At 42.9% G+C, this 25,676-nt stretch overlaps 1 protein-coding gene across 3 annotated transcripts in view; it reads right to left on the minus strand.

Annotated features, from left to right (window-relative positions):
- CNTN5 (contactin 5) overlaps window positions 1-25,676 on the minus strand; it is a 669,997-nt gene that overhangs the window by 41,271 nt on the left and 603,050 nt on the right. For all 3 annotated transcript variants that reach the window (XM_083609589.1, XM_083609587.1, XM_083609588.1), the window contains 5 exons: window positions 22,935-23,062; window positions 21,587-21,762; window positions 13,081-13,201; window positions 5,471-5,629; window positions 3,603-3,752 (listed from right to left, as the gene is read on the minus strand). In XM_083609589.1, coding sequence (XP_083465715.1) covers window positions 3,603-3,752; window positions 5,471-5,629; window positions 13,081-13,201; window positions 21,587-21,762; window positions 22,935-23,062 — 734 coding nt within the window. The remainder of the gene's footprint in view (window positions 1-3,602; window positions 3,753-5,470; window positions 5,630-13,080; window positions 13,202-21,586; window positions 21,763-22,934; window positions 23,063-25,676) is intronic.

The raw sequence follows: 25,676 nt of genomic DNA on the forward strand, positions 1-25,676 counted from the left end.
CAAGGCAAATCACAGCAAACCTGTGTCATGAAAATTTCATAAGTCAAGGTGGTGTGGAAATTATGTGCTTGCAGCCTAAAACACATCTGGCCCATTAAAACACAGAATGCAGGATATGCGTTCGAAACGTAGAAGGAACACGGACTCAGGGATGCAGCCTATCACCTGAGATAAGCTGCCCTCTCTGTATGTCCATGTCTGCTTTGATTTGTGCTGCCTGGCTAATCAGAGGAGCAGCCAGACCGTTTCTGTTTGACCGAGTGAGCCCATATGTCGTGGGGGAAACCATCTAAGTCATAACGTGGGTGGTAAAAGCTTTTCCAAACATGCATTTCTGAGAAGGCGCTCATGTATTTTTTATCTCGTTTTTCCTTCTTTCCCATTAGACTGTAATGGAGCAAAACGTGCAAGGAGCGGCTGTAGTCAAAAAGGAAAGAAGAGGCAGAAGCTCTCTGTAACTGCCAGGTATCCCCAAAACCACACCAGCAGAACCCTTTCAGGTGCGAAAAACCAAACCTCCTCTTTTTACAGCATTTGTGGCCATGCTTGCTGGGGCTGTTGGAAGCTGTAGTTCAGTGACATCTGTGGGCTACTCCTGTGTTACAGCGACAGCTCTGGTCTTGAAGAGCCTTTACCCTGCTTGTGACATCTGCAAATAGCTTCGCAAAATATATGTGAGTCAGGTGACCGGCTTGCTTCAGAACTGGTGTAGCTCAGTGTTCTTTAACCTTTGGTCTCCTTGTTCCTGGACTACAGCTTCCACCAGTGACAGCCAGGCCAGGGATGCGGGAGCTATAGTCGAACAGCAAGGCTGAAGAATTCTGGGGAGGTTCAGGATATTTATAATTTCTTAACATATAAATCCTGCTCTCCATGCAGGGAGGGAGCAGGATGGGGAAGTGCCATACCTCAGTAGCAGAACATCTGGTTTGCATGCAGAGGGTTGTATCCTACTCAGAGTAGACCCACTGGAAGTTAGCAATGCTCATTAAATTCAGTGGATCTACTAGGAGTAGGACTAGCATTGAGTGTGTTACCAGAATTTTTATAAAAGTTGGGGGGGCGTTGTTTCCAGTTAAATGGGATACTGCACCCCCAGACCCTCTCCCAAACCGACACCATTCAATTTTGTAAATATCTCCATAAAACCACACAGTTTTGCTACTTTGTATCTTGTTCAAGGTTACATAGTATTCACCTTCCTTCATGCAGCAAAACCTTCAAATATTCATATAAAATCAGCCCTACGTCAGATCGACACCATTCCAACCTCATTTTACACAGGGGAAAGATGGCTACCAAAGGGGGAACTTGGGAAATGGGTAGCGACAGCCATAAGCTCTGAAACCTGGGATCACGTACTCAGCAGCTTCTTGCACAAGAGATAATCACTGGCAAATGGGTGACAGATAGGTAGTCATCCTGTGGACAATAGCAGAGCATTCAGGAATGGATTAGGTTCTTCGTCAGGACAAAGAAGTGTGATTACCTGACCAAGAAACCCAGGAACTTGTAAGTATTTCCTTTGTATCACTTGATGGGTGTGAGGTGGAGGGCAAGGGAGAGATGGAGGCAAACTTGATGATCTGGTTTCTGCCAGAAACCCCCTCCCATAATGTGACATAAAGTAAAGGTAAAGGGACCTCTGACCATTAGGTCCAGTCGTGACCGACTCTGGCATTGCGGCGCTCATCTTGCTTTATTGGCCGAGGGAGCCGGCGTACAGCTTCCGGGTCATGTGGCCAGCATGACTAAGCCGCTTCTGGTGAACCAGAGCAGTGCATGGAAACACCGTTTACCTTCCCACCAGAGTGGTACCTATTTATCTACTTGCACTTTGACGTGCTTTCAAACTGCTAGGTTGGCAGGAGCAGAGACCGAGCAACGGGAGCTCACCCCGTTGCGGGGATTCGAACCGCTGACCTTCTGATCAGCAAGTCCTAGGCTCTGTGGTTTAACCCACAGCGCCACCTTCGTCCCTCCACAGTATGCATCGTGCTTCACCAAGCGTCAGGCTGGAGCCAGCAAGCGAACATCAGCAGCTGCCAGATGTGGACAACAGCCCAGGGGATGAAGGGAGGTTTGTTATGGGAAGATCAGAGGAAAGGACAGGGGTGAGTTCACAGCCCAGAGAAACACAGGACTTAGCAGACGATAGCTTGTCCGAGCCAGTGCAAGAACGCAGAAGAGGAGGGGTACAAGAAAAGGGGAAATTGACATCACAGAAGTGACAGAAGAGATTTGTTTTCACACGTTGTTTCCGGAGGAAGAGGAAGAACGCTGAGGATTTAGTTGAGTCATCATCAGGGTAGCCATAAGTCACGGGGGCAGAGAGCTCTGGACAAGTGGCATGGTTTTTTTGGAATAAAACCAACTTTTAATCGACTGTACGTGTACGCGTCTTGCTGCCGCTACACTAAGGGTGTTATGGGTATAAGGGAAAATTTATAAAAGCTGGAGCCATCCTTTGCTCGAGGCTTCTTCCATGTGGTGGGCGGAAGTCCTGTTGCAACAGTATTTTAAATAAAGATCAGGCCTACAGGCTGCTGTTTTGCTCCTGTATTCTTGGCTGGTGTCTTTGTTTGACAATCCAAGTCAGCCCAAGGATTTTCCTATAATAAATACTACCTATGAGGTCCTAAGCAAAATCCCTGGCATTTCCAGGTAGCACCTGGGGTGTGGGTGGGGGACCCTGTCTTGAAATCCTGGATTGTTGCTGCTGGTCTGTGTAGGGAGTATTGTGCTAGATGGATCAGTGATCTGACTAGGCCTAAGGCAGCTTCCTATAGTCCCTTCCAGATCTGCTTTGTTTGAACAGTAGAATAGACTCATGGGAACTTCAGGACCATTCTCCAGGATAGAAACACATGAAGCAAAAATCAGTGCAGCTAAATGAAAAACAAAAGCCCCAACATAATCAAGAACAAAAAACATTAAGCAAGTTTCGAAAAATATAACCCAGAAAACAAGAATAGCAGGACAGGGGCGAGCAGCTTTTGCACAGGGAGCTCTCGACCACACGAAAGTAGGTTTCCGGGAGTTTCTACATGGCAGGCACATCATAAAAACCAGCCTTGAGTGACTAACGCCTTGTTAATACGTCACACCGATAAGCAGGCAGGCCAGAATGTGCTGCATTTCAATGTATCAGGTGCGTAATTGTCTAGGAACGAGAGCAAAGCTAATTGAATGAAACCAACCATTAAAATCTAATATAAATTTATTAAAGCAACAACGTATTATTTGGAAGCCGCCAACGCATGAGCCAGTTTTTTGAAGGAATACTTTGCAGGCTTACCTGCTAGGCCCACCTACGTTTTGGAGCCTCACAGTTCAGAAAACATTTCACACGTTACTTTCTGATTAAAATATCTGTGAGCCCTCAAAGCAACTCCCGCTATTGATCTCTTTACTCATGGCATATTGATTTTAAAAAGCTACAGTCCCATAATGCAACACAGGTACTGCCGTGGATAAGGAACGTTGGGGATCTTGACAGAATCTGTAGCATTATAAACAGTAAAAGTAGCAGAACAAACCCCACGTGTGAGCACAGCCTATGTATCACAGTCATTTCAAAGTTCTTGTTTCCCATCTCTTACCTGCTTCCTTGGTCCGGATCACTCGAGAGGGGGCGCTTGGATCTCCAGTCCCAATTTTGTTGGTTGCGACAACTCTAAATTCATATTCCACCCACGGGTTCAGCTCAACAGCCATGGCAGACTCCATGTCACCGCTGATGTTTTCTGGAACTACAAAGAACCAGTAAGGAGAGTGACTCATTAAAGCAGCACAATCCATAAACAACTTCTCCCAGTGTTGCTAAACTGAAGTTGGGGGAACCGGCTGCTGTCAGTAGGGCAACTGTGGGATGCTTGAAGAACCTAACAGTTGCAAATTCCTAAGCAAGGTGCCCTGATTTCACCTCTCAGACCAACCTGCAGCTCTAAAACTAATAGATTTCAAACTTTTTCAAATGTTGCATTGCAGCTCTTGTTAAAATGTGTCAAAAATACAGAATTAAGTACTATTTTCAGATTTTTTAAAAAACATACATTTAAGAATGTCCTCTGAGATAAAATTAGTATTTAAATATTGACTTAAATGAAAGTTAGCCTTCTTTTGTGGGTTTTTTTTTTGTTTAATATTTTTTACCAGCAACCAAAACACAAACAGTGAAACACCCCAGGCGGCTGATACATTGGGTATACATAATCAATAATAGCATATTCAAATCAACCATATGTACAATTTTATATACATTAACACTCCTTCATCCACAAGGTTTATTTAACTTTTAATATTTTAATTGCCCCAAATTGTTCAAACCTACCCAATAATTCAATATCTTCTCAAACCAATCCTCTTCTTTCTCACTGACCTTAAACCCTTTCATTTTGTGGGGGGTTGACCAAATTTAGGAGGGAATTTAAGGGATAACCTCTGAGATGAAACAGAAGGAGAGGGGATGAATTGATTCTGGGGAGAATTAATTGGGAGGCAGGGAAGGAGGCCAACAATTGTATGTGTGTGTCTTCTTATCTTTTTCCTTCTAAAATCCCCCCTTTTTCCTTTACAATTTTTAAAGCTGCTGGTTTTGTGAGCAGTGAAGCTCTCAGTGCTGTCACCATCATTCTTTCTTCCCAGAGGGTGATGACAAGAATCCCACTGGAGCTGATGCTATACAACTAAATTGCAAAAAAAAAAAAAAAAAAAGAAGAAGAAGAAGAAGAAGAAGGGGGGGATGGACCTATAACTGAAAGCAGGTGAGGCCGACACCAAAGTGAAGTGGGCTAATCCACCAGTCCCTAAACACGACTAACTTAAGTGCCATTAATATCAATGGGCCTGCTCTAAATATGGTTAAGTTTGGATCAAAATCATCACATTTAGCCTGGAGAAGAGGAGACTGAGAGGTGATATGATTACCACCTTTGACTATCTAAAGGGTTGTCACATGGAAGATGGAGCAAGCTTGTTTTCTCCTGCTCCAGAGGGTAGGACCCAAAACCAATGGCTTCAAGTTACAAGAAACGGGATTCCGACTAAACATCAGACAGAACTTTCTGAAAGTAAGAGCTGTTTGACAGTGGAATGGATTCCCACAAGAGGTGGTGGACTCTTCTTCACAGGAGGTTTTTAAGCAGAAGTTGAATGGTCATTTGTCATGGATGCTTTAATTGAGATTCTTCTATCACAGGGGTTGGACTAAATGAGTTTCAGCATCCTTTCCAGTTCTACAATTCTACAACTCTATGAAGACCCATATTTTCACTCACACAGGAAGGTCAGCCTTAGAAGAGTACACACACACACACAGGCTTATCCCTTTAGTTGATGAAAATGTTTTTAACTGATTGAACTAAGCAAGTAATCGATAAAACGTTTTAGCTCAGTTTCAAGTTTCTTAATTTCTATGTCGTTAAACACACACACACACACAAACACACACACACACACAAACTCTCACCTGTTTTCACTGTCTGCCAACCAAGTGAAAATGGACTCCGTGCTTGAAGATTGTAGGAGGTGATAGGACTGTGGTTGTCCGCCCCCGGTGTCCATGAAAGTGTTGCCGTGGTCTCCGTGATCTCCTCAACAATCACAATCCCTGGAGGCCCAGGTGGACCTGAAAGCAAGGAGACTGAATGTACTACTTTGAAATGCCTATCGTTAACCATGTAGGAGCACACCCACATTACACTTCGTTAATTAATCCAGATTACGAACATAAAAAAAAGTCCTCCTGGATCAGGCAAGTGGCCCAACTAGTCCAACATCCTGTGCCCACAGTGATCAACCAGATGTTTGTGGGAAACTTTCGAAGAGGACTTGGGCACCACTGCAATCTCCCCTCTTGTGGTTTTCAGTGAACGCCATTGTCTCTCGAGACAGACGAATGCCAATAACGACTGCTCCCAATAGTGGATATGGAATACAGCCATTGTTGTTGTTGTTTAGTTGTTTAGTCGTGTCCAACTCTTCGTGACCCCATGGACCAGAGCATGCCAGGCACTCCTGTCTTCCACTGCCTCCCGCAGTTTGGTCAGACTCATGCTGGTAGCTTCGAGAACACTGTCCAACCATCTCGCCCTCTGTCGTCCCCTTCTCCTTGTGCCCTCAATCTTTAGCTAGTAGCTATTAACTTCCTTGAATGTGTCTAATTCTCTGTCAAAGCCATCCAAGATTCTGGCCATCACTATTGCTAAGGTATGCCAGTTATTGGGAATCAGAAATGTGGAGACAGAGTTGTCCCATCCATGAGGCAGACTGAGACAGTCACCTTGGGTGGTGGGATCCCAGAGGTGGTACCCTGAGGAGAAGCAGTGCTGGCTTGTGGAAACATCTCACCAAGTGCTCCACAACATCTTGCAGAGCTCTTGTGAGCTCTTGTGGGGCTCTTGAGAGATCTCACCAGAAGCCACCATTGCTGCCACTTCTCACTTTTCTGGTACAACTACAAGTGCTCTCCCTCCTCACTGCTGGAAAAGTGAGGAGAAGCAGTTGCAGCAGTGGTTTCTGGGATCTGGTGAGATCTCACAATCGAAAACTCAGGGCATTGTTGTTGTCCTTATTTTAATGGTGCTTGCTAATTATTATTTTTTGCAGTTTTAGCTGCAATCAACTTGTCTTGATCTGCAAGCAGAAAGTCACATAAGTGGCTGAATGCACTGGCACAGATCACGATGATTAACCCTTTATTATTAACTCTTTATACAAGTCTCTGTTAAGAAAACAAGAAAACAGCAGTACGTGATCCACCGTATCACAAAAGTTGAAGAAGTACCCCCCAAAGCAGGGGGAGCATTCTGATCTGTTGGGAAAGTTTGAATTAGGCTGCTTCATTCATTCATTCATTCATTCATTCATTCATTCCATAAAATTTATAATCTTCTTGATGTAAAAAACCTCAAAATGGTTTTAGAAAAAGATAAAGCAATAAAAGGGAGAAAAAAATCACAGCTGTACTTTAAACATAACAAAAGTTAAAATACCAAAACAGATTAAAATCTCCTTGACTTTCTAAGCATCTGGGAAGGCTTGTCTAAACAAGAATGTTTTTAGCAGGCACAAAAATAAAATAAAATGGTTTACTAAAAATGTGAACGAAATGAAGTCCTCAAGTATGGCTGCCTGCATCCAGTGTAGCTGAGCTAGAATAGGGAGCATGGGCTTCCTGAAGTCTGTCCTTATCAAAAGTCTCAGCCTTCTACACTAGCTGAAGTTTCCAAACCGTCTTGAAAAGTAACCCCAGGTGAAGCATGTTGCTATAATCAATAGGAGAGTTTACCAAAGCATGAATGACTGAGGCTAAAGCCTTCACTGGAAGGAACAGTTACAACTGCTGCCACCTGGGACACCAGCAGCGGCACACGATAAAAAATATATGATGTTTGCAGTTTTGAGCAATGTGCATGAAGGGAAGGAACTCCAGGCCACCTCATAAATTAGGTTGCTTTTTTTTTAGTTAAAGCACCAACTCCTCAGACAAGAAAGTCTCTTTGTTATGTGCCAGTAGGTTATCTCCAGAAGCGGCTGGCGGCTTTTATTTTTGCATCTCTGCATACGCTGTAATCTTGGTCATAATAGACAGCGCCGGACAGTTATGCAAGGTACAATTTTAGCCCCATAGAGAGACGAAAAGATTACACCTGTCAGGCTCTTGACAGTGAATTTGCTGGAACAATATTGAAATCTCCATGCGTTAGCGAGGGGAGGTGGAGAGAGCGGCAGCTTCCTTTAGAGTTCGCGCATTTAAGCAGAACAATCTGAAAGAGGTCGTGACTGGTTGTTATGGGAGCTCTGGGTGAGAGGGACAGAGACTGCGGTGAACCAACCCATAATACAGTCAGCCACATGGAGTGCAGAGGATCGCCTGGCAATGCCAATTTTGAGCTTGTGTCTAATGCTCCATGAGGAGTGTTTGCAAAGCAAATAAAGAGAGCTTCCATTTTAGACAGGGCTCAAGCGATAAGGTACCTTTTAAGCAAACCTGATAAGCAAATGTGCCATTGCACAGTTCAGCCTTGAAAGAAAAGTGTGCTGAACAAGAATGTGAAACTGAAAGAGTCTGCCCAGAGCCATACATGGATATTTGGGGATGGGGAAGAAAATATTGGGGGGGGGGCTGCCCTCCATCTGCACTTCTCCCAAACTCCCTGCCCTTCTGCAGAGTGTACCTTCATCTGTCATTTACAACTGGGCACAGGCCTCTCCTTAGGCCTTGCCCTCTTGCCAGTGTGGTGTAGTGGTTAACAGCACTAGACTTGCAATCTGGTGAACCGGGTTCGCTTCCCCACTCCTCCACATGCAGCTGCTGGGTGACCTTGGGCTAGTCACTCTTCTCTGAAGTCTCTCAGCCTCACTCACCTCACAGAGTGTTTGTTGTGGGGCAGGAAGGGAAAGGAGATTGTTAGCCACTTTGAAACTCCTTAAGGGGAGTGAAAGGCGGGATTTCAAATCCAAACTACTACTCTTCTTCTTCTTCTTCTTCTTCTTCTTCTTCTTCTTCTTCTTCTTCTTCTTCTTCTCGCCCCCTGCACAAAAAGCTTCTACCTGCCTCCTCCCGCTTGCCTCTCCTACCATTTTCTTGTTTTCATTTCACTTTTAATTTGTATGCCACCTTTCTATATTACTATACCACAAGGCGGTTGGCAGCAACAAGATATACAACAGAGAACACACACCTTACAACAATCTGATCCAACACAAAACGTCAGAATAAAACATAACTTAGAAATGGAACGATTTCTAAAGTCATATTCAACAATCTTTTAGAATATCATAGTACACAATCAAGCTGTCTCTCCTACTGGCCAGCCAGCCTGCCCGCATCCTTCTTCGCAGCTGCTCCGGATCAGACATGCTTGGAGATGTCACCAAAAGCTGGGAGGCAAGCTGGGGAAAGAGGGCGGTGCCCAGCTAGAGGGGAGATGTCTGCCCAAGGGAGGGAGGGAGAAAGGTGCCAACTTGCAAAAATATTGGGGGAAGCGACCTCCAAAGTGGAAAGCCAGGGGGGCATTGTTGCTCCCCCTCCCGCTGATCTCTGGTGTCTCCAAATAGGACATCCCTCAACCAGAAGCCCTGGAAGGCTGCTGTCAGGGATGGATCAAGGTTAAGACTGAAATGTAATTGGATTAAATAAGATTTCAGAAGCAAAATTAAATGAATTTATCTTACCTTGAAATCTAGCACATGGGAGGCCATCTAAAAAGTATAATTGGCTTATCAGTTGGTTTATTTTGAATTGTAATTGTAATTTGGTAATGTTAGAATGTGGCTTAAATTGGATATATGTAATTGAAAATTAATAAAAAATTATTTATAAGGGAAAAAAATAGATTAGCCAATGGTCTGGCCAGGATAAGGCAGTTTCATATATTTCACCTATATATTCCATTGGAATTAAAATGAGAAACACTGATAAGCACTGCCAGTTATATTCTTTTTTTTTAAAAAAAAAGCCAAGTTGTATATGTGTGTGTGTGTTTTTTTACATCTCACTCTACATTCATGCCAACTGAAACACACAGGAAACAGCTGAGAGGCTCAAATAAATAAAGCTGGCAGGCGTGAGTGCCATTAGGAATGGAAAATTTGCTTCGGGATCAGAACCAAGAATTGGACTAATCCATCGGTGACAGGGAGCGACACTCGATTGCCTCCTTGTGCTTGAGGCAAGTATCTTCTCTCACTGCCATAAACATCTCAAGTCTATGTGAATAGCGTGGTGTGCTTGGAGTCATTATTTTTGCACCCCTGTTCCTGAAGAAGAAGGAAAAAATTCCCCCACAAAAATCAATTTGCACTGGGATTCAAAGAAGGGTAAACATAAGAAGCGGTGATGCCGAAACAGAAAATGAGTTTGGGAAACGCAGCTCAGTCTTTCACATGCTGTGAAGCAGTTTTGTATGTTTGTTACGAAATGGTCTAGCAGAAAAGCAGGGCGACTGAAAGGTTGCTGTATGATAGAGCTTTGGCTGCCAGTGTTCATTTTTCATTCTTTTTCATTGTTAAGGTTTTATTAAAATTTGGCGAATCAGGATTAAAATGGAATTTTTTTTACATAAATACAAAAAAGAGGAAATAATTCCTCATATGTCACATAAGGTCAAGTAGAAGAAGATTTTTAAGGCTACCCTTAAAAAATGGTCTAAAAACTGCCAGTGTTTCAGAATATAGTAGACCATTTCTTGTTAAGCAGAACACAGCAGTGTAAAAAGAAATTGAAATTGACAGGTTTACCCTCCCTAGTGATATTGCTTGCTTGTTATTTTGAGGGCATATATATAGGGGAGATTATATATATATATATATATATATATATATATATATATATATATATATTTTCTGCCTGTGCACAAGGTTCCTTGTGGTCTCCAATCCACTGCTGCCAAAATCTTCACTCCCTTAACTTCATTTATGCTACAACACCTGATGTTCCCCAGGGTATCCATGGAGCTGATTGCACAGTTGAGGTAGTGCAGATTTAATAGATTTGATTTTTTACAAAATTGGTGCTTTACTTTTTTTATGTTCAAGCAGATCTGAGGGCTTTTAAGGCCATGCGGTAGGAGTGCAAATATAAAATAAAGAAACATTGGTAAGGCGAAGAAACTGCTATTCCTTAACAAACCCAGTTTGATAGGTGATGCTGTCTGCGGCAGACTTTGACAGAGGCAATTTAACACTTGTGAAGCTGATATCATAATAGTTCCTTTGCTTCCACCTCCAGAAAAGCAGAACATAATAAGCCCAGGATATACGAAATGGATTTATGTAGCACAGTCTGTCATAATTTTGACTTCAAATAGAGCGTTAATAGAGCATATGAATGTAACAGTTCTAAGACGCCCAATATTTCCTATATTCACATTCAGTACTCGAACATAAACAAATAGCAAGCTCACTTCTGTGCAAAAGATTAGAGAGAGAAAACAACACAGGGCTTTCATAGTTTTGGAAGTGTGGTGATAGATTAGATGTTGCCAGACTTTGGAGACCATTCACTGGGTGCCAAGTTTAAACCTCAGGGCCATCAGATGATGACTTTTGAATCTTAGGATCTCAGAGTAAAGGGCAGGTAACTTATCATCATCATCATCATCAACAACAACAACAACAACATCTTGGGTCTCAGAGTTTTGCAGCAGTATTCCTTTGAAACATTATACAGGGTGGCCCAAAAAGTAGATAAACTGCTTTAGAATCCACTTCCTTTGTTCTTGACACAAGTTTGCTGTCATCACTCGCAACATCAGTAAGGAAAAAACAATCCTTTTATCTGACTCCACTATTCTTTCCAATGCCAGTCTGAAATTTACTAGCCACTTTGTCATGTGTCAGTTATGTCTACCCATATAATCTGTTGTGATGAATTCCATTGATTCAGCTGTATACCTACTTCTGTATACCCTGTATATTCTGAAAACAAAAATATTGCAGAAGATCCAAAACATTTTTTCAGTGGAAATTTAGAGATTAAAAAGAACCCCCTCTAATGTGACCCCTGCAATATCTCTTCCCACCTTAATTTCACAATTCTTTTTCCTTGGCCTTCACATTTCCTGTTTCATCTTTCTACTGCTAATCCCTGATATTTTCCCCTGCCAGCGTGTCAAAAATATTTCAAGCATGGTGATGTCACATGTCCGGAGCCAAAACACTACGGTCCATTGCTCCATGAGTCTTTGACAAGCTGGAGACCTGAAAACCCTATGTGACCCAGAATTTTAAAGTATTGAAAGAGTGGGAATAGAGCTGATATTTCATTAATTGGTGGTGGAAAAGTGTCAGGATGTTGGATCAAAAAACCTTGCAAGTTTTATCCAAGCGCATTAAGGTCAAAATCCAGAAATGATAGGTAGAGAAACATACCCTGTCCCCAATTCATCACTATGAATGAGGTGGAGCTGTCCCTCTGCCAGACCATTCCTGGCTCAGCTAACCTCCATTGGCAGCCTACTTCAGTGTGGCCAAGTGTCCTGTCTCATCTCTCAGCCTAATCTACCTCACAGAGTTGTAAGGATGAAATGGGGACGAGGAGAACCGTGTACACCATCTTGTGCATGGATAGTCAAACTAAGGCCCGTGGGCTGGATCAGGCCCAATTGCCTTCTGGATCCAGCCCGCGCATGGTCTGGGAATCACTGCATGGACTGCCAGTGCACACTTTCTTTCCCTGTCTCTTACTCTCCTTCTCATGGCTGCTGAGCCTTCTCCCTCCCTCCTCCTGGCTTCTACCTGCCCTGCCTAGAGGAGGAAGGGGGCTGGGCTTTGTTGGTGCCAGTAGCATCTGCACTTGAGCAGCTGCCATTTTAAGCAGCCCCTCTCGGGAGTCCTTTTGTGCACCGCTCATTGTGCCACTGCTGCTGCCACCGCCAGCCCCTGCCGCTTGCAAGACACACGTAAGCAGCCACTGAGGCTTGTGGTGCTCTTGCATAATTTTTTTCCTTCAAAATATAGTCCGGCCCCCCACAAGGTCTGAGGGACAGTGGACCGGCCCCTGCTGAAAAAGTTTGCTGACCCCTGATCTTGAGTTCCTTAGAAGATAAATGTGGCACATAAATGTAATCTAATGTTTCCAGTGTGGTTTGGCATGGTGTCCATTTACTCTGTTATTCCGGTAACTAGAGGGAAGATTGTTGAAAGTGGCCAATGGAATTTCTTCCTTTTGAGTCTTTAATGTGCATGTTTATAGCTAGAATCTACTTTTTGTAACCAAAAATCATTCCGAAGGATGAGCAATGTTTTTCAGAAGCCCTCTCCAAAAGAAAAGGTGAGATTATCAATATAATTGATCTCTACGTCTACCAGACATTTGAGTTTCCCGTGTGATCACCGAGACTTTTAAAGTTATCACCTCTGTCAGTTTTTATTTTGTTCGTCACCAGCCTTTGCAAACTCTGACCACGTGCGTCTTGTTTGCAGAGTCAAAAATTGTGAAAGGGAAAATGTCACGTAAATGATACATACAAAAGAGAAGGAACGAGCCAAGCACAAGGCAAGAATGCCTTGAAATGCCTTTGCAGGATCATTTATGTTTATCGTGTCCTCAAACGCTGCTATTAGTATACTCACCCCTCACAAGAAGTTCTGCCTCATCTGATATACTGTCTGCTGTGGTCTGTACCCTGCAGCCATATCTCCCAGCATGCATCAGAAGAATGTTCCTGATCATTAAATCTGCAGAGGACGCTTGCTGGAAAGAAAGGAAAAAGCAATACAACAGCACTAGCTTAAAAAACATCACAAATCTTTCTTTGTAAAATGGGGGAACAGCTTTGACTGGGAATTCTGGAAGTCCTTATTCCAATCTCCAACTTAACACACTGATGACAGTGACCCTGCCCTCCAACACACGTTACAGACACCTAGTGGTCCAAAGTTTTGGAGCAGGACCTAGAAAAACTAGGGTTCAAATCTCAACTCAAACACAAACCTCTTGGTTCACCCTGGACCAGTCACTTGGCTGGTGAAACACATCACAAAATTCGGAGAAGTGCGAATTCCAAAGGAAGGCTTTGCTTCAGTTCTCATATCGTTTTGGAAAATTCAGACTAGGCAGATTTGCCTTCAGCTGTGAACTGAACTGAATTCTTCCCCATCTATATATGAGCATAGAGGCTCAGAGAGTTGGAACGAGATAACAGGGAGGGAACTGACTGCTATATTTAGACTGGAGCTCTATTCACCCATCAGCCCGTGATTATGATTATTTATTATTATGTATATTCAAGTGGCGTTATGAGAAAAGCCAGTTTTAATGCTGTGAACTGAGAATGCAGCAGCATTTTTCTGTACTTGTAAGCCAAGCTGCTGAGTTCGACATCTTTCGATGCCCCATAAAAGAGTGCTGTTTAGAGCCAAGACAGGATAACTATGTCATTATCTGCTTCTTTAAAAAATTACAGAGTGGCAGATGATAAGCTTCTTAAATTGCAACCGGAGCTCTTAGAAAAGCTGTGCTGTATTGACTCACAATAACACACTGTCCCTTTCAGCATTTAATAGGGAAAATTATGAGCTTGATGCTGGGGACTTTCTTACTGAATTACATCTTAATGTACACCGTACTTACAGTTTATCATTACCATCCATTGCAAAGAGGTTTTGTGTGTGTTTTAAATGTACTTTATCTCTCTCTCTTTATTAGTTTGCAACTCTCTGATTCACTGTCTGGAATCCCTAGAAACCTGGTTATGGAAAATGATTTAAAAACAGCATAATGACCTGAAACTTCTCTTCCCCAGGCTAAACATGGCAGCTCTTTCAACCGTTCTTCATAGGACTTGGTGTCTAGATTGTTCACCACCCTGCTAAACCTTTTCTGGATATTCTGCAGTTTGAGCATACACTTCTTAAAATGTTGCTGATATTGTCATGAATCATATTACACTAGAGTTGCAGGATCTTCACACCCATATTTAGAATAATGGTTTGCCTCTTTTTGGAGGGTCCTTTATAAAATGCACCCTTCATTTAAACCAAATTCTATCACTTCCTCCTATCTCACATTTATTTTTATTTTTGCATTCTTTCTTGATAACAAAATTTACAAAAAAAATTCACAATAATTCTGGTGTGCGGGCACGCACGGGGGGGGGGGGTTGCTTTACATTATCATTGCGCTTGTTATTCTAACGTATCAGAAAGACACCCATTTCTCCATAAATTTATTAGGCTGATTTATTTGTAAAGGTAAAGTGACCCAGGTCCATTCATGGCCGACTCTGGGGTTGCGGCGCTCATCTCGCTTTATTGGCCAAGGGAGCTGACGTGCAGCTTCCGGATCATGTGGCCAGCATGACTAAGCCGCTTCTGGCGAACCAGAGCAGCACACGGAAATGCCGTTTACCTTCCCGCCGGAGGGGTACCTATTTATCGACTTGCACTTTGACGTGCTTTCGAACTGCTAGGTTGGCAGGAGCAGGGACTGAGCAATGGGAGCTCACTTGGTCGCGGGCCTCGAACCGCCGTCCTTCTGATCGGCAAGTCCTAGGCTCTGTGGTTTAACCCGCAGCGCCACCCGCGTTCCGTATACAACACACATAAAATGCTTTTTCTTTACCAATGTACTGAGTCCCTGGTCACTGTGATCACATGAATTGATGCTGGCTCCAACCCTGATCATCCAGTTCCCATGTCATGGTGGGCCCTCTTTTGTTTGAACAGATTGTTTAATAATGTTCTGGGGTGATTAGCTCCTCAATGGGAGGGGATGGCTGGTTAGATTTTTCTAAATCAACAACCTGTATGCAGGAAGTTGTTCAAGACTGGTGACATCTATGTGGCAGAAGGGGAAGCAGTTTGCCGGAGGGGGCTAAACAGAGAAGTTGGCATTTTAACTGGGGTGTATCAAACCTAGGGGATCTATTGATTTTTATGACTCTGACGCAAGATTCGTAGTTGCACTGCCTATTTTAGGGGTTTGCTTGCTTCTAAAGTGCTCTGCTTATATATTTGCAAACAAGCAGATAATGCAAAGACGCTATATATTTGCAGTATTCTTTCTCATATCCAACACACCGTTTAACGATAAATAGCCCATCCGTGGAAGCTCCTACCAGCTGGAAAAATAGGATGATGCAATCACTTTTTCATACCAGTGTTTTGAATTCAATTGTGCCTTTTAGATCTAGTATTTACAGACAATTGGCAAATTCAAACTCTGAATAAGTGTTGAAACATACAAACACTCTCTCAAGCACATGTGATACTCCACTAATAACATAACTCTTCCTTGGGTATATCAAGCCTGACAGAACTGTTGGCACTTGTCTAAGGCAATTGCGCACGAGAAAAATACAGAACAGCAATTCCCATGCTTCCATTGCAGACTTTCAGAATTTCTCAACCCAGTTAGTTCATTGCAACTCTGAAGATGTGATGAATCACTATATTTCACTTTAGCAAGGTGCCAGCTTGGGGATGCAAAGTTTGCAACTTGTCTAGCACGACATCGCTGATTAGCCATGAAATATAGGGTATTCGAGAAGATTAATGTTTTCGATATAAAACCACAGATAGTTAAAGGGTAAGACCAAAACCGGTCCACATTTCCCTTTCCCTCTGAGAATAATTTACATTTAATGCGTGCCTTGTTGTTAAAGCAAATAAAAGTATCATATATATACAGTGACTGTCTGCTTTTATTGCCTCAGTGCCTTTAAAAAATTGTAGCTGGCACTCTGAGAGGAGGTTCATAGTGAACGAATCCTAATGTTCTCCTCTGGAAGGCAAATGGGTATTCAGCCTACATACCTAAATGGGAGACTGATGGAAAGGGGGTGAATAATAGTTTTTCAGGTGGGGGAAGATAAGAGCGATATAACAGAATCTTTTGGAATGCACTTATTCCAACAAAATGCATCAGGAAGATGGTTCTTAGGCAGAGAACATAGCCACAGGTGCCAACCATTCACCACTAGGGTCTGATTCCTGGCCCCACAACTTTTCTGGTGGGTCTGCTCTGCTTGGCAGGTTGCAAACTGTATGATCCACTCTGTGGAACAAAAATTATGCATGCTGTTGTTTGCTTGAAACATGTTTAGAAATCAGAAGACAAACAAGGGTTTCAGCTGGAGTGTCCACTGAATGTGTATGTTTCTGACCGATCCTCCTTCTGAGCGGCAAGGCCATAGGTCATGAACTTTGCATGCACCCCAATTTCAACCCAGGAATTCAGTTTATTTTATTTATTAAACTTATCTTCCAACCTTCCTTCCAAAGGAGCCCAGGGCTGGGAGAGGCTTCCATCTGAAACCCTGGATATTCAGTGAAGATATTACCAAGCTAGCTGGTCTGACTTGGAAGAATGCAGCTCCCGGCATTCTGAAATATCTCAGCAAAACAAAACAAAAGCACCTCAGCCCTTGATTCTGCTCTTATTCACAGATCTTGAAACAGAAGCCAACAGTAAAGAAGAGGAAGTACAACTGTTCTTCCATGTCCCAAAGACACCCATCCAGGAGTGTTCATGGCTCTGGCTTCACCATGCATTGATGACATGCTCTATACTCAGTAATCATATGATTTAGCATGTTGTTCAAGCTGCCTTCTTTCTCTGTATACCTGAAGGAGCATCTCCACCCCCACTGTTCAGCCCGAACACTGAGATTCAGCTCCGAGGGTCTTCTGGAAGTTCCCTCCCTGTGAGAAGTGAAGCTACAGGGAACCAGGCAGAGGGCCTTCTCAGTAGTGTCGCCTGCCCTGTGGAACTCCCTCCCATCAGATGTCTGGGAAATAAAGAATTACAGTGGTACCTCTGGTTGCGAACGGGATCCATTCTGGAGGCCCATTCGCAACCTGAAAAGAACGCACCCCACGTCTGTGCGTGCACGGGTTACGATTCACCGCTTCTGTGCATGCGCGTGACATCATTTTGCACATCTGTGCATGCGCAAGTGGTGAAACCTGGAAGTAACCCTTTGCGGTACTTCCGGGTCACTGTGAGACGAAACCTGAAAACGCGCAACTTGAAGCAAACGTAACATGAGGTATGACTGTATCTGACTTTTAGAAGACATCTGAAGGTAGCCCTGTATAGGGAAGTTTTGATGTTTTATGCTTTACTGGGTCTGATGTTTTAATTTTTTTGTAAACCACCTAGAGTGGCTAGAGCAACCCAGTAAGACGAGTGGCATATAAACACATTATTGTTATTGTTTTAACCAGCTACAGCCTGGTATATACAGGAGAATCAATGGGGCTATATTTTAATAGTTGGTTTATTCGTTAGGGCAGCCAACATGGTGCTATGCAGATGTTTTGGACTACAACTCCCATAATTTCTGACCGTTGGCTTTGCTAGCTGGGCCAATGCTGTATTGGGGCTCTTCCTACTTTACCATAGTGGCCAGGAAACCCCTTCCCTGGGCTATTTTGGTCATTTTGGAGGCCAAAACCACATGGACAGGATCTGGGCTGGGTGGGAATCAGGTTGGAACTCCACATGCAGGGGCAAATGAATGGAGAAGGCTTTACAGATTGATTGTGTCCATGCTCATTGGTGGGGAAGTTGTGGACCTCTTATTGTCATTGGCCTGCAACTCCCATCAACCCTAGCCAGCACAGCTAAGCAACTGCCATAGAAAAGCATGGTCATCAGGGAAACCATAAGTGACAAAAAGCCCCCCATCCAATTTGAAACTACGGTATACCAGACCCTGCTTAGCTTTGCAAATGTGCTAACAGTTTTATTGCTGCACCACTAGGAGGTCATATTATAAGTTGTCTTGAAAATAATGGTCCTTTTTCACTTTCCATATCACTGGCAAAGCCGTCAGGCACCATCAGGAATCAGGATGAGTCACAGCATTTATTTAGCAGGAATTCTCCAATTAAAGCATTGTGGTTTGAAAAGGAACGTTTTAGCGAGCATTGCCACATCCCATGAAAACTACTTAATTAGTGCAGCATTTTCTGACAAGTGATTTTATGCATATGGACCTTGTTGCTACTGAACTTCATTTAGTCTTCCTGACATTTTAAAGTTGAACAGTTTCCCCTTTTTTTTAAAAAAAAGTAACTGGAAAGTTAAAACTAGTAAAAAAGAAGCGGCAAAAATGGTAGGGTACTGGTTTTCACACACGTTCAGGGCATCCTTTACGCACCAGTGTTTGTCAGCCGAAGTGTCCCTGCACATCTGTCATCGACACTTGCCTGTTGCAAAGGACTCTGGGAGATTTCTGGAAGTCCAGGGCACCATTAAGGCCATTCAGAGGATGGAATCCCCCATTACTTGAGTGTACTGGACTTTCCTCCTCCTGCAGTCTCCTTGCAATTCGCAGCCCGCCTCGCCTAACCTACTTTGCCATGTGAGACCATTGTCAGGCAGAGAGGGCTTGCCCTGATGCCGGAGAATGCGGAGTTAGCTGAGGGTGTTTTTGAACTGTTCTGTTTCACACTTCCGTTCTTGTTGTGAGTATGTTTTGTAGCAAGTGATATTAAAAGATATTCTTATTTTTTGTTTGGGATTTGTAAGAGATGTGCCAACTTTTATGTTTGAATAGTCTTGTTTTTTAATAAATTCTGGAAAAAGGGACTTTTCCTGTCTCTGTCTTTTGTGCTTTTCTGCTGGGGAAGCTAAACCAGCCCCTGACCACTTAGTTGCCTACCAGAACCTGTTGGATTTCTGTCTGTGCCACGGTAAAGTGACACAGGGTGGGGCAGCCCGGTAATGCTGAAGAGTAATCTCCTTCCTTAGGTTACTTTTGGAGGCTGTTCTGAGATAGGGAAGTGGTGGCAGCACACTACTGCTTCTGTTTTTGTGTGTGTGTGTGTTCTGAAAAAGCTTCTGCGCATCCCTCTCTCTCTCAGCTGGGTTTTGCCGGACTTGGAGGGCAGGTTGGAGGGGTGAGGGAGTGCGCACGAATGCTTTGCTGTTGTTTAGTCGTTTAGTCATGTCCGACTCTTCGTGACCCCATGGACCAGAGCACGCCAGGCACTCCTGTCTTCCACTGCCTCCTGCAGTTTGGTCAAACTCATGCTTGTAGCTTCGCCAACACTATCCAACCATCTCGTCCTCTGTCGTCCCCTTCTCCTTGTGCCCTCAATCTTTCCCAACATCAGGGTCTTTTCCAGGGAGTCTTCCCTTCTCATGAGGTGGCCAAAGTATTGGAGCCTCATCTTCAGGATCTGTTCCTTCCAGTGAGCACTCAGGGCTGATTTCCTTCAGAATGGATAGGTTTGATCTTCTTGCAGTCCATGGGACTCTCAAGAGTCTCCTCCAGCACCATAATTCAAAAGCATCAATTCTTCGGCGATCAGCCTTCTTTATGGTCCAGCTCTCACTTCCATACATCACTACTGGGAAAACCATAGCTTTAACTAAAGTTTTAACTTTAATGGTTATTATTATTATTACTTGTTGCCCGAGTAGCTGCTAGGGAGGGGCATCCAATGCTCTGGAGAAGATTTTGAAGGCCCACAGAAGACTCCAGTGAGGAGGAGAGGAAGGTGAAGTCGCATTGCACAAGCCGGAGTTTGTTCCACTTGCACACAGAAAACAGCATTGCAAATAACCCTGAGAGGGTGCCCTGAAGCATGCCCAACCTTCTTATTGAAGCTCCTCATTCCAATGACAAAATACAGCAATGGGCCTCTTTTGAAATGGGTTCCAATCTAGGATCACTAGTTGTCACATTGGACCGATTGTAGGTGACTAGAAATGGGCCGAAACTTAGAAAAAGAATTCCTCCCCCAAATATATAATCCATATTGTAATTTTTTTCCACAACAAGGAAGACATTTAACAGAAAACTGATCTTCATTACAAACAACACAATTGCACACTGTGCCAGAAATTCCCTTGTTCAGGAGTCCTTTCAAAGATCTAAAAGTAGTACTATCAAGATAACAGGTCCTTCCAGAATGATGCCTAGTTTGCTGGAGGTTTGCTGACTTTATTTACGTAAGCGAAAAAGGACATTTACTAAGGCTGTCCATTGATTAAATAATGTCCAGTTTACAACCAGCTTTATTAATCACTCTGATTAATTTGATGAATTTAAATTATTTTAATGGCTAAAAAATGAACAGCATTTAGCTTGCATATTAAACATTGGATAACATAACCTTTGCAATGGTGTAGAAAATTACAAAATAAATGAAACTGAATGTACTCCATCAATTGTATTTTGTCTGTAATAACTAAGACAACACAACCAGCTTTCTGTTAGCACTTCTCTTTGAACTAGTCTAAATATACCAGGAACAAATGTTTGCTATAAGTGTGGGCTTCATCTGCACCACACATTTAAAGCACTATTATACCACTTTAAACAGTCTTGGGTTATCCTAAAGAACCCTGGAACCTGTAGTTTGTAAAGAATGCTGAGATTTTTTAGGATACCCCTATTCCCCCCACAGAGCTACAACTCCCAGGGTTCCATGGGAAGAAGAAGAAGAAGAAGAAGAAGAGGAGGAGTTTGGACTTGATATCCCGCCTTTCACTCCCCTTAAGGAGTCTCAAAGCGGCTAACATTCTCCTTTCCCTTCCTCCCCCACAACAAACACTCTGTGAGGTGAGTGAGGCTGAGAGACTTCAAAGAAGTGTGACTAGCCCAAAGTCATCCAGCAGCTGCATGTGGAGGAGCGGAGACGCGAACCCGGTTCACCAGATTACGAGTCCACCGCTCTTAACCACTACACCATGCTGGCCTAGACTTATCAAACTATAGTTCCCAGGAGTTTTTGAGGGACACCTCGGCTATTAAAGCGGTATAATCCTGCTTTTAATGCACCATGCAGAAGAGGCTGCAATTTACTTTTTAAAAAAAGTATGGTTTTTTTCCTTTAGGCTCATGAATGTCTCACCAATAGCTACACTGTAAAGATTCACGGCTATTTCCTTCTCGACTAAAGTAAATATTCCTATGCTTCAATTAACACAAATGAGATACTTAATTCGGTGAGCTAACATTTCTTTTTCTTTCTTTCTTGTTAAAGCCCTTGACTGTAATTACATTTCTTCCGGTCATGTCTGAAATATTTCTGCGATGAAAAGACCTCTCTCCAGCAAACCATTTTCCCATTCGATTCTCCCCCCACTTCGAAAAGAAATGGATTTTTGAAGCATGCTCACCGCCCTGATGCTTTCAAAGTGTCCTCCTTCTTTCTCAAAATCGATAGGCTGCCCATTCAGAATCCAGTGGAACATGACATCTAAGGTGGGGTCATGAATGGCTTTGCAGCTCAAGACAATGCTCTCTCCCACTGTCAGCTCGGTCCTTTTAGGAGACAGGTCTATCTTGGTAGGCTCTGAAGAGACAAAAGGGATATGTGGCATGGTGTGCTAGGCTAGGAATATAGAAAGCTGCCTTATATTGTTGGACCAGCAGATCGGTATTATCTACACTGAGTGGCAGGGGGTTTCAGCATGCTTCTGAAAACCAGTTTCTGGAAACTGCAGGAGGGCAGAGTGCGGCTGTGCTCAGGTTCTGCTTGCAGTCTTTCCAAAGGTATCTAGTTGGCCACTGTGAGAACAGAATGCTGGACTAGATGGGCCATTAGCGTAATCTTTTTATTATGTATTTTGTGTGTGTGTGTTTTCGTGTGTGTGTGTGCAGTGGTACCTCGGGTTACAGACACTTCAGGTTACAGATGCATCAAGCTACAGACTCTGCTAACCCAGAAATAGTACCTCGGGTTAAGGATGAGAACAGAAATCGTGCGGCGGTGGCGGGAGGCCCCATTAGCTAAAGTGGTGCTTCAGGTTAAGAACAGTTTCAGGTTAAGAACAGACCTCCGGAACGAATTAGGTTCTTAACCTGAGGTACCACTGTATACACACACACACACACAAACAATACATAATAAAAACAAAGACAACACAAGGACAAAGATTATGCTAATGGCCCATCTAGTACAGCATTCTGTTCTCACAGTGGCCAACTAGATTATACCTTTAAATATTATTTATTTATCAAATTATACCAGCCTGTACCCTTAGATCTCAAAATGTAAAATTACTCTCTCTCTCTAGTAACTTTACGTTTTGAGATATAAGGGTACAGGGCAGTATAATTTGATAAATGAAGAATATGAAAGTGGAGGAAAAGAGCTTTAAAAAAGAATGGGGAAAGTTTACAATTTATTTACAAGACCATTGTAAGCAGGTTAAAACACTAGCAGGATTCTAACCACACAGAAAGTATGGACAGTTTGGAAGGATAAAACTTGGATAGTATTGCTATACAGTTGTAAATATTATCACTAGGACCCATGGAAGGGATGAGGATAAGTCGGGATATTAAGAGTAATCTCGATATTTGGATCTTGAATTGTTTTTTGTTGTGTGTGTGTGTGTGTGTGTGTGTGTAAAATCTGAAAGTGTATCTGGGGAGAACCACCTTTATGCCACTTTGGGGTATATTATAGTGTGGGGAGTGGTATAGAAATATAAATAAATGCAACAAACAGCCACGTCTTACCTTTAACAAACACTGAAGCAACTATTTCTGCAGAACCAAATACATTTTCACCTCGGCATACATATCTTCCCTCATCGGATTTAGTGGAATTCAGGATTCTGAGGCTCCCATCTGGAAGAACAGTTATCCTGAAAATTATAAAAAAGGTTTTTATCCTGAAATAGCATATGCAGAATCATCTCAAATGCAGATAACTTCTGTGGAGTCATCTTTCAAAGACCTCACAAATGGAATTACAGACCATCTCCCCCATGTTTCTTAAGAATGATGAAAATGCCAATTGTGTTTGCCAGTCTTTCAAATAAGGCCAAAATAAACTCATTTTTATCCCCTTGCCTTCTGTAATACAGGAGGTCCAAACTCTCCAAAGAGGTGAAATAGTCTTTGTCTCTCAGTTTTGAAAAGTATAACTTTACCATCAAAAAGATGTTTTAATATTAAGCACCAACTGTTCAACTGGAATCTAATGGTGACCTTAGCAAATCGAATCTAAAAACAGACAGTGGTACAAAGTAAAAGCAGATGGGGAAAGGAGAGGAAATTAATTGTATATAGCCAAAAGATGATTTATAGTACACTCTATGCCAGTGTAGCATGAAGATGAAAATGAGCTCTGGCTACTAATGCATATTATTTTCATTTATTATAGTTAGGCAGCACATTATCTAAATGAAGCCAGAGACACTAAAGGTGGAATTAAGCTGTATAAGAACCATGGGGTTACTCCTGAGAATCGCAGGCCGAACTGAGGTCCTGTCCCATCCCATAATATGTAGTGCAACTTATTCAGTGTGCTGACTTTTATCATGTTGTGCGCTTCCTTGTCTATGCCAGCATTAGCCGATGACATGGAGACAGAGATTTCACACAAAGGGTTGCTCCTCATGAGATCAAGGAGCTGAACAATATGATGCACACTACAAATGCACCAGCAGAACCCATCTGATTGCTCCTGCTGTGACAACCTGCTGTGTCTGGTATCTCAGCTATGGCTGTATCTTGATTGGTGTAACCTGGCCACTGTGGTCCAAACATTGGAAACCTTGAGACTGGATTACTGCAATTGTTCTAGGTAGGCCTGCCCTTTGGCATGGCCCAGAAGCTCCAGCGGGTGCAAAATGCAGTGGCTTAACTGTTGATGGGGGCAGATGGCTGACCACATGGGACACCTCTGGTGCCAAAGGGAAACATTGGTAGAGAAACATGTTTTTTGCTGAGCATTACAGAAGAACGTACACAAAAGGATTTACATTGGCAATGAATTTATTATTGATGCCAGAAATAGCCATTACTGTGAGCTGGAGTCCCTCCTCGCATGTACAGCAATAAAATAATATTATAAAAATGTGTTCACACACACACACACACACACACACACTACATCATTTTGTAAGCTCTTTATATTTTGTAATCTGGAGCAGTTAAAACAAGAAATATAATTTAGGAATTCTGTTTATTTTAATTCCCAGTGCCTTCCAAAGCTTTGATAATTTAAAACATTTCCTAATGTCCCAAATATTTTTTGTGTTTGTACTTGATTTTCTTGTAACTTGAATCCACTGGTTCCAAAGCAGGAGAAAACAAGCTTGCGCCATCTTCCATGTGGCAGCCCTTTAGATATTTGAAGATGGCTATCATATCTCCTCTCAGTCTCCTCTTTTCTAGGCTAAACATACCCAACTCCCTCAACCACTCCTTATAAGGTTTGGTTTCCAGACCCTTGATCAACCGGGAAGAGCATTAGCTTTTTTTTGCTGCTGCATCACGCTGTTGACTCATGTTAAGCTTGTGGTTTACTAAGACCCCTAGATCATTTCCACATGTGCTACTGGCGAGCCAGATGTCCCCCCTTCTCATATTTGTGCAGCTGCTTAATTCTTGACTAAGAGCAGAACCTTACATTTGTCCCTATTGAAATATATGAGACACCATTATCAAATAAGTCCACCCTCCAGTCATCACCCACCTAATTGTAGAAGAGAGACTGTAACATTCAGGCAGTGGCTTGTGGGAGAAGATGATTGTTTAGATTACCTGGCAGGTAATCATTATGTCATCCGCATATAATGAAATTTCCCGCTCTGTCCCTCCTAACCCTTTCGTGGATTGATCACCTCCGATGAAGAATTAGGAGCTGTTTTCTTACAAAAACAAAACCTGTCCCAAAAGCTGCCACATCAAAGGAATATACTCTATGACCCTACAGAGGAAAAAATAAATTACAGCTTTGTTGTTGGGTGCAGTTCCCGAGATTTATTGGGTGGAGAAAGTCTCGTTGTCATGAAAAATGTGCAACCATTAACTTGGGATGTGAACATGCTCCCCCTTCTAAGCAATTCCACAGATAGGGTAGATAGGTGTCAGAGAAAATCTGGGGGCATGGAAAGGTCAGGCAGGCTGCATGCTGCATGTTGCATGCGGAAGTTGAAGGATGGATTGCAAGAGTACTAACTGCTGACAACCGAGTCCATTCCATCTAATCACGTTGCATACGTTTCCTTGTTGGGATCCATTACTGTGCATTACAGTAATCTAACCTCAGGGTTATGAAAGCATGACTGACTGCTGCCAGGCTCAGAACTGTTGCAGGATTGAAGCAGAAACCCATAGCTCAATGGAAGAAGACATGCTTTGCATGCGTAAGATGCTATGTTCAGTCTCCATTTAAATAATCTCAGGGATAGGGTCGAATGCTTCAGCAGAAAGCCTCAGGGAGTCATTGCCTGCCAGACAGCACTGAGC

Source organism: Podarcis filfolensis (genome assembly GCF_964270895.1).
Source record: "Podarcis filfolensis genome assembly, chromosome: 4".
NCBI classification, from domain to species: domain Eukaryota; kingdom Metazoa; phylum Chordata; class Lepidosauria; order Squamata; family Lacertidae; genus Podarcis; species Podarcis filfolensis.